The sequence below is a fragment of the Poecilia formosa genome, unplaced genomic scaffold, assembly GCF_000485575.1.
Source record: "Poecilia formosa unplaced genomic scaffold, Poecilia_formosa-5.1.2 Scaffold405, whole genome shotgun sequence".
NCBI classification, from domain to species: domain Eukaryota; kingdom Metazoa; phylum Chordata; class Actinopteri; order Cyprinodontiformes; family Poeciliidae; genus Poecilia; species Poecilia formosa.
Window position 1 is genome coordinate 463,590 of NW_006800344.1, and position 9,783 is coordinate 473,372.

At 39.8% G+C, this 9,783-nt stretch overlaps 1 protein-coding gene across 1 annotated transcript in view; it reads left to right on the forward strand.

Moving 5' to 3' along the window:
- Nucleotides 1-4,842, forward strand: part of asb13b (ankyrin repeat and SOCS box containing 13b) — a 5,919-nt gene extending 1,077 nt beyond the window's left edge. Inside the window, exons 2-6 of the mRNA XM_007576375.2 lie at nt 1,878-2,077; nt 2,159-2,309; nt 2,925-3,059; nt 3,519-3,710; nt 3,805-4,842. Coding sequence (XP_007576437.1) covers nt 1,878-2,077; nt 2,159-2,309; nt 2,925-3,059; nt 3,519-3,710; nt 3,805-3,953 — 827 coding nt within the window. The 3' untranslated portion in view covers nt 3,954-4,842. The remainder of the gene's footprint in view (nt 1-1,877; nt 2,078-2,158; nt 2,310-2,924; nt 3,060-3,518; nt 3,711-3,804) is intronic.
- The last annotated feature ends 4,941 nt before the right edge of the window (nt 4,843-9,783 follow it).

The following is a 9,783-nucleotide window of genomic DNA, read 5'->3' on the forward strand; positions in this document are numbered from 1 at the left end:
TAATAATTATCTGCTGCTTGACCTTTATCAGAGTGTTTGAGTGCTCCATCTAGCAAACCACAAACACTTGTCTCTGCAGTGTAAATATAGATTTTGATAGGAACTGCATGAATGTAGCATTACTGTTCCTACTGTCACTGGAGTTGAAGGATGGTTGCTGTATAACACCACTGTTTGATGAAGAAGCAAAGTGGTGCAATGACAGAGAATGAAAGTCTCTGTCGCCTTTGTGTTTTTGCAGTGTAAGATAATTACAAGCTATACTTCATGCCTAACTGCAAACCCACATTGAAATAAAATCGGATTTGGCCATTATTATCATCAACAATGATAAAAAATTAAGTTGTTGCCACGAAATATTAGGTTAAGCTCCATGAAGTAAACAAGTTGTTCCCATGAGTTATTAAGTCGTGCCCACAATGTTGTGGCCACAATTTTCCCCCCCATATCACTAGACAGGCTCCATAGCTACAAACAAAATAAAACGCATAAACTGACATCAGCAAGAACATAAACAATGATTTAGTAATTAAAGGCACAATGTGATTATTGTCAATCAGGATCAATCAAAAACAAGCTTTGAAAATGCAGCAATGTGCGTTCTTTCGTATTTGTACTTAACTTTAAAGTATTTACATATGAATGGAAGTCTACTAAGAAAACACTGAAATCTCCCTAAAAGGAGCATTAAACCTTCCTAGCGATTTCGCTCGTCGGTTCCAATAACGTGTGACGTACTTGCGTGATGATAATATCCAAGATGGCGTCGCGGCAGAATCGCTTCAAACTGTAGTTACATTTCAAAAAGATTGAGCTACTACGGCCGGCTGCAACATGTGCCGAGCTTTAATCACAATACAAGTCTAAAATACATTAACATCCTGAAACAGCTCACCACACAGCATGCGACTGATTTATACGAATGTAAAGTGTTTGATACGTTGCTTGGCGACGGCGGTGCCCCTTGAGTGGGGCGGGGGGAAACAGCCACACCTGCCATGAATGTCCCAGGTAACATTTCTGCATTAAGAATGTTTTCTTATTGGTCTGATGTAAAATATTCTAATCTTAAATGTCATGTTTTCATTAGCTGTGAGCAAGAAATCATCATTGTTAATAGAAATAAAAACTTTAAAACATTAGTCTGTGTGGAATTAACCTATGTATTGTTCAATTTGTGAGCTGAGTTACTGAAATACAGGAACTTGTCACTAAAATTCCAATATGTTCAATATGACTGTAGTTGACAAGGACTGCCGGAGTGATGCTCGCTCATACGTAAGGTCTTGTACACTTTTAGCTACTTAAAAGGCTAAGATGACAGAGGCGAAAATAAATAACATCTGAAGGGGTGTTTTCCACAGCTGAGTCTGGAAAGATTGTTCTTTGTGCAGACATTTGCATTTCATGTTAAAATGTTCATTTGACAGAGGGATTCTTATTTTTTAAGCCGACTTTAATTTAGTTTGAATCAAATACAACCTGGTGCACTTTTTGGGTTAAAAAGTTTATTTCAAAACTCGGATGAGAATCGATAGGAGACTCAATAAGGAATCAAGACGATAAGTGATATCAATTCCCATCCCTGCTGCTAAGCATGGTGGAGGATCTGAGACGCCGTGGGAACCTTGTGAGACTGGATGGAAATGTGGTATTTTAAATAAAATTCTGCAATATCTGTGCACTTCATAAAAAAGGTGAATTCACCTTAAATGTTTTTGCACATTTGCGATAAGAGGAACCAATAGGCGCAGAGGACAACGTATGCGTGTAACTATCTGAAAGATCAAGCTAGACAGCTGAAGGCAGATCACAGCCCCACGCCTCAGACACGAGCAGGAGTGCTCAGACTTGTTTTGCTTTTTTTGTGTCTGCAGCTCATGGCCTCGGATTCTGGACGGACCGGTCAGCGGTGCACGAGGCCGCCGCGCAGGGCCGAGCCCTGCAGCTGCAGCAGCTCATTGAGGCGGGCGCTGCCGTGAACATCGTTGCAGTGGACTCCATCACCCCGCTGCACGAGGCCTGCATACAGGGTCAGACCCAGTGCGTCAGGCTGCTGCTGGCCGCCGGTGCACAGGTGAGGTGATCCGGATGTGGCTGTAGGCATGAAAGTGGCTCTTCTAATGTGTTTGCATGCGACTACGGGGCCGTCCTGCAGGTGGACGCTCGGAACATCGATGGTAGCACCCCGCTGTGTGATGCCTGCGCAGCCGGGAGCTTGGATTGCGTCAAGCTGCTGTTGGAGTATGGAGCGACCGTCAATCCTCCACTCTTCACCTTCTCTCCTCTTCACGAGGCGTGCATGGGAGGTAACGGGCTCACGCAAACTGCATTGCAAGTCAGCAAGATATTCAATCTCGAGATAGGTTATCATGCTCACATTTCCTGGGGCTTCTTTTGAAAATCCTCTCAGGGCTTTCAAGGCGTTTAGTTGAGTCCAGATAGTGTTTTTTTTTATTTATAGTGGATAGATACAAGCCATCTTAAGCTTTTGTATGGTGTTTGAATTTACACAGATGTGTTGTCGAAAAGTTCTTAGCTAGCTTAGACATTTCCTCTTTTAGCTCTTTTAGGCTTTGTTAAAAAAAAAGAAAATCACCGTTGTGTTCTCTGTTTTAGATATTTCTCACATGCAGCTGATATAGATGTATATATACTGCTCAAAAAAATAAAGGGAACATTTCACTTTAATTTTGTGTGTGGCTCCAAATCCAGGCCTCCATTGGTTAATAAATTTGATTTCCATTGATGATTTTTGTGTGATTTTGTTGTCAGCACTTTGTACAGAACAAAGTATTCAATGAGAATATTTCATTCATTCAGATCTAGGATGTGTTATTTGAGTGTTCCCTTTATTTTTTTGAGCAGTGTATATCTCTATATACCTTGTATCTCTAATAAAGTCACCTTGTCTTTCATATCAGGTAACTCAGACTGCGTTCAGCTGATGATCGATCGAGGCGCCTTCATGGAGGCTCACGACTGTCACTATGGAACGCCGCTTCACGTAGCGTGTGCCAGGCAACACTTCGACTGCGCCAAAGTCCTGCTCATTGCAGGTAACTGAGCCGACCCCTCCAAACGGGCTGGTTACCATTTTGCTTCATTACAATCACAACGTGTAAACTATTGGAATATTATGAGATCCAACCGATACAAAGTAGCACCTCCACCGCCTCTGACAATATGTGCGGAGTTGGTGTCTAGCTAAAAGGGGAACCTGCGAAATTGTTGGAATTTTTTGCAGCTTCAAACAGCGAATACAAACACAAATGTTTGTCACACCTTGCACAATTTTATCAGTAAAACATTTGGAAATAATCCGTTTTACTTTTAGCTTACAGTCTTGTGCTGCTTTGTGTTGGTGCGTCACACGAAATCCCAGCAAAATACATCAAATTACTAGAAAGTGTGGAAAAGTTAAGTTGGTCCGACCACTCCTGCTAAGCTTTGTACGACCAGCACCCAAACGTGAACGCCTCATCCAGGAACAATGTGATTTATTTTATTTCTCCCAGGAGCAAACGTGAACGCTTCCAAGCTCCATGAGACGGCCCTCCACCACGCCGCCAAAACCAACAACACCGATCTGATAGAGCTGCTTGTGGAGTTCGGGGGGAGCGTTTTCGCTCGAGACAACTTGAACAAGAAGCCAATCCACTACGCCAGCGTGGGCTCTCCCTCCTACCTCTGCCTGGAGTTCTACGAAAGTACGTGTTCCCACTTGAACTGCCCGTTCCTTTCACAGGGCGAGAGCTTCGGCAAATATCAAACATCTGGTGTTTGCTTTCTTCCCCTCCCCAGATACTCCCCTGAGCCTGCAGCAGCTCAGCAGAGTGGCTTTGAGGAGGACTCTAGGCGCAAGAGCACGCAAAGTCATTTCGGAGCTGCTCTTGCCCAAGAGCATCAGAAGATTCCTCTCGTACGTGAAGCCTCTTGTCTTTGAAATATGACCGCATTTGACAGACTCAAGCGTAAATCTGTGGAGTTTCGTGAGGTGCTGATGGGGTTTTCTCAGGATGCAATGTGGCAGGCTGCTGAGGGTGCAAAAAGAATAAAAAAATCTGGACTGTGAAACTAGCCAGATGTTTTAAAAACAGGCAGGCTGTTTGAATCTAGAGGCTAAACACTCAATTACCTTGTCTAATAAACAAGTAGTACATCTCCTTATTAAAGCAGTATGAAACAAAGTTTCCGTTGTGTTGGCCAGTCCAGATCTTTTCTTCAGGAATGTGTATGAAATTACAGAAGAATTCTGTTTGCTTGTTACTACAGGCTACCGTCCTTCCAGTGTTAGCGCTGTTGCCGTCACCTGGAATCTGGTTTTTTATGTTTCTTTTAACTGGTTTCAACCAAAATGATTAGTTTGAATCACTAACGGACTTTGGAGCACCGCTACTCATTTAGGTGGGGTGAAATCTGTCTACTTCGCTGGTAAATCAGAAATATATTAGCTTGGGGATTGTAGCGTACTGCTGACTTCTAGGAAACTCTCTATAGAGAGTCTTATGTAGAGGCAAACATTGTTTATATTCCACTTTGTTCACTTTGTTTAACATATATTCCAGTCCCCAACAATAAAAAGACGAGGTTTTAATACAGTGGAATACATATGTAGCTTTTTTTTAAAAAAATTTATTCATTTATTTCTGGAAATTTTATTAAAGTCTCTAATGATAAACTGACTCTAAACAAATGTATTGTTCCATTATTAGCACTGTACAATTGTGTGCACTTGTATATATTCTGTAACAATATTTATTTTTTATGTAAATATGTAAATATTACAGATGGTTATACCTCTATGAAGTTCATGGAAATAAAAAGAAAACAAAATCGGTATATTAAGAATTGCTTTATATCTTTTGTTCGTTACACAAGTATGTAAACACATAACATTTATAAACTTTTTACTTAAGTAATTTCTTGCCAGAGGAATATAATTTTGAAGCAGCGCCTCTCTGAAAGTACATTTGTTTCTCGTTCAGTCAGTCTCAAGAGGCTCGGTTTTGATTTACATTCAAGCTATCTTTAAACTGAAAGGGACAATATATTTTAGTTGGAGAAAATGTATTGTTTGTGCTGCTTTGGCTTTGAAGATATTAGTGGAAGTGTAAAGGTCAACCGGTCAACCAGTCCCCCCACTTCTATGAAATCAAACAAAATTGGTGTCAAATGTTTGTGCTACGTTTGTCCTGGTTTGTGCAGCAAACATTTTCGTTTGTGCCGCTATCATTTTAAAGATATAAAGAAATGTTTCTAGAGGTCATCAAAGGTCAACCAGAAATCAGAAATTTCAGATAAGAATTACGTCAGATCAATAAAAAAAAATCACGAAGAAACGTGGCCTTAATGTTAATACCAGCTTAAATGTTATTTTCTGACGGTACTTGTGTCTGACATATTTGGCTTACTATTTTACTCAGTAAGTAAATCTGTAATGGAAGATATTGTTGGTAGAAAAACAATAATAAACCATGCTGCTCTTTTCGAAACGCATGAATAGGGCCAGGTCATTAGAAGTAGAAAAAAAAAGAAAAGCTTAAGATTAGATAAAAGCAACTGCAGTCAGGCAGAAATGAACTTCAGACCCCACAAAACATGCCCACGGTGCACTCCCATAATTTATGCGTTCATTCTGTCTGAGCCGCCCTGCAGCATGACTGAACATGAAAAACAATTACTGAACTCCGACTGCAGCAAACATTTAAATGCTTGTCTTGATTGTGAATGAAACAGTCAGAGAACTCACACCCTTAGCCCAGCCTGAACACATATTTTGTTCGTAGGATTTGACCGGAAGAATCTCAACAGGATTCATTACGGAAGTGTTACCTGACTGTGGGGCTGCATGTAGATTATGAGCGAGGAGAGTCATTGTTTGGGTAAAAATAACAGGGGCAGCTAATCGCACCCTGAGAGACTCTGCTTTGAAAATATAAATCATTAACCACAGTCCTGAACTGGTCACTTAATGTCCTACATTTCCCAGAAAAAAAGCTGTTGAGGTGTTATGCAATAAATTCAACAGGGTTCCTGTCTTATCAAAATTTCACACTTTTCCAAGCTCAAATTTCCAACGTTCTCAAGTCGACATTTATGCTGTGGTCAAAGCTTTACTTGTACGGAACTACATAGATGGAAAAAATCTGATTGATACATTTATGGCGAAAAAAATAGACAAACTAAACAGGTTGACAAATGGATGGGTAAATATAAAAATTATTAACGAATGGACAGATAGGAAGGATGATTTACAAACTGATTAGAGAACAAATGGATGGACGAATCAATAGATGCATACTTGTAGAGGATGGGATAACATAGAGTGTTTAAAATGCAAAAATGCTCTTATCCAGATTTCTGCTGAATTCCAAACTTTTCCAAAAAGCAAAAAAAAAAAAAACAATCCTGAATTTAGATGAAGAAATCTCAGAGAAAGAACCAAACTAGGAGAAATATCACAATATGGGAGTACTTTTAAAGAGCTATACCCAGTTTTCAATTATCTATTATCTACATACGATTAGAAAAACAAACAAACAAAAACAAAAAATCAATGACACCAATTTATAATCAAGAGCTTTTCAACTGACTGTAAAATGATTCAGAAAGTCAGGCTATTCAGAAGTCTAGCTTCACTTCCTGAAGTCTGTCGGTCATTTGATGCTACTTTAAGCCCAAGCTGTTTATGACATGGGGGGATGGTGGAGGGTCAGGTGCTCTTAACTGCAGAGAGGAACAGGATGACAGAAAACCAAGAGCAAACCACCTCCTCTGTTGACTATGTAACTGATCCGAACACACCGAGCAGAACGTCACCTGCAAGCAGCACGTCCGTTTACGGCCATATGAGTTTTGAGAAAGACGGTTTTCAGTCAGACTGCTGATGGTCATTTATGGCTGAAGCCTCCATCTGCATGTCGAGCAGTTTGTCGCTTTGTGAAGGTTTTATCAATGTTCGGGAGGAAATGGGATTATTGAGAAACAGTAAAAAAAAAACAATAAAAAAAAACAGGCAGCATATGTAGGACTTCAAGGTTTCTGAATTTTCTGAATGTTATTGAAGAAGTTTGTTGAAGTTTAGAGATATTATCTGGTCACAGCGATGAAGTAGTCCATCTACAGAAATAATCTCATTTCCTCTTAGGTGAAGGGGAGCAAAGGGGGAAGTCGACTATGTGTCTGTTTCTCATTTAGGCAGTCGGCTACTTTCCTTTCATGTTAGTTATATTTGCCAATGGTAAGAAGCAGAATTATCTTATTGTTTTAATGCAAATTATAAGGTTGGCTATGACATCATTTTCAAAAACTGATTACTGTCAAGTTAATGATTGATCAATTTGGCTACTATTTACATATATGAAAATGTTATTTTCTTTTGCATGTGTGTCAGGTTGACGTTATCCTTGCAAATCCTGATTTCTTCTTTCAAGCAAAAAAACTCCTGACTCCATTTAAGTGCCAACAAGCTTGTTAGGTAAAACTAATCATTGTTTTTTCATTTTATTTGAGTGTTTTATCTAAATGTGCTCAGTTACCTAACTGGCTCTGACCAGTTATTCTTTAAGGTTCTTTCTTTATCTATAATGCGATTTCCTACTCAAGGGGTCCATTTGTTTCGTTATCTCAGCATTGTTCTACTGAAGAAGGTCATCACAAATAAAAGCCAATTTCCAAGCAGAGTTGAGCAGAGCTCACCAATCTTTGATCCCGAGCGGGTTAGAGGTTGTGGATCTCTCCCTTTGCAAAGAAAGGCATAAAAACCTCATTGGTTTTGAGGTAATGTGAAAGACCCCAACAAAGCTGCTGTCAGCCATTGCAGAAGCACAGAAAAAGGAACTAAACCTGCATCAGAGCATTTTTTTAAAATAAGTCGACCACACGAAACAGAAAAAAAGAAGAAGCCCAAATTTCAGTTCAGGAACCCTAAGTTGTAAAAATGTTTGGTAACACTTTATTTGAAGGGGTGTGCATAAGACTGACATGACACTGTCATAAATATGACATAACATCTGTCATGAACATAAAGAAGTCTTTATGAATGCTTATGACTTTTGTCATGGAGTGTCATTCGGTAAATAATGACACTTTTAATGCAAAGTTGCTCTAAAAGTTGCATTGAAAGTCCATTAAAAATGCCAACTTTGCATTAAATTATCATAATTTACAAAATCATGCAAAGTCGGCACTTTTAATTGACTTTCAATTCAACTTTTAGAGCAACTTTGCATTAAAAGTGTCATTATTTACCGAATGACACTCCATGACAACTGTCATAAGCATTCATAAAGACTGCTTTATGTTCATGACAGGTGTTATGTCATGTTTATGACAGTGTCATGTCAGTCTTAAATGCACACCCCTTCAAATAGTGTTACCAAATGTTTATTTTTATAAAAGACAATCTTTTAGAGAAATGCAGTGACATTGTGTTTTAGAAAACCCATCAGTAGCAGGAAGTGGCTGAAAGGGGTCAAAGTGCAACTGAAAAGTGAATGCAGTGCAAACACCTCCCAGCCAATAAAACGCAGTGCAAAGAGTAACAAGCAAACACGTTTTACTTATTTTTGCCATCTAGCTCACAAGTTTTCACAGATTACATTTATATACATCTTTTTCAGCTTTTATTGAACATAGCAATATCTTGCTTGCTAAATCGCAGCGCAAACATTTCCAGACCCACGTGAATCTCAGATGTCAGCAGGGCTTCGTCATCCCTTTATCTCGGACCAGATAACTCAACGTTAAACACATCGACCACAGGATGAAACCGGAGAGCAACAAGTGGTGTAAAACTTTTAACTCAGTCAAGTGAAATGGATCGCCTTTTCCTTTATTTTTCTCTTTTTTTTTTTGTAAACTAAATACATGTTTTAAAAAACACAAAAACACACTTTGGACGGGGAGAGAGGAAAGCTAAAAAGTCAAGCATGATAAAAGCAATGAGACAAAGTTGACTGACAGGACACATGCTGAGGAAGCGTCCGTCCGAGAGAGACGCCCTGATTGGCTCTGTCTACACTCCGGTTTCCTTCCTCCTTTGTGATCCCTGTAACTTCTGCTCCAGCCTGTTTCTGGACAGCGTCTGACGCCGGAGCTTCGGGCCGGGAGGAGGCGGGCAGTTCTCGTCTGTCTCCTCGTCGCAGGTGGAAGAGGGGAGGACGGGCTGGACTGTGGCTGGAGCCCCCTGCTGTTGGGTGATTGCGGTGCGCAGACAGTTGAGCCACTGCTGTTTGTGGTAAACGTCGCTGACGTGCAGCGTGTGCGACTGGCCGTGGGACGGGTCGGTGGAGCTCACTCGGAAAACGTTCTTAGCTGCAGAGGAAGCAGTAGAGGGGAAAAGTCAGGAAAAAAAAAAAAGTTATTTTGAGAAAAAAACAACAACAAAAAAACAACAAAAACACACACACACCATTCTTTGGCCAGAGGTAAAAGAATCAGCTACTTAGCTTCACATTTTTTAGATTATTCTCTTTTTTTTTTCTTCCTTATATTCATCCCCAAATGTAAAAATAACAAATATTTACATATACTATATATATTTCCCTACACTTTCAATAGAGGACCTAAAAAACATATACTTCTTGAGCATCAATAACTTCAGTGTTGTCTGCAGGATCGTCTTTTTGGAACTGGCATCTGCATGAACACTGTAGTGGAGGTGAGTTTTAGCAACTTTTTTTAAAAATTATTTCTGCTTTTGTTCTAGAATAATATCAAGACCAGACTGAATCGTACTGGAAGTTCAAGAGTGGGCAACAGAAGCTGGTGTAAAAGTTA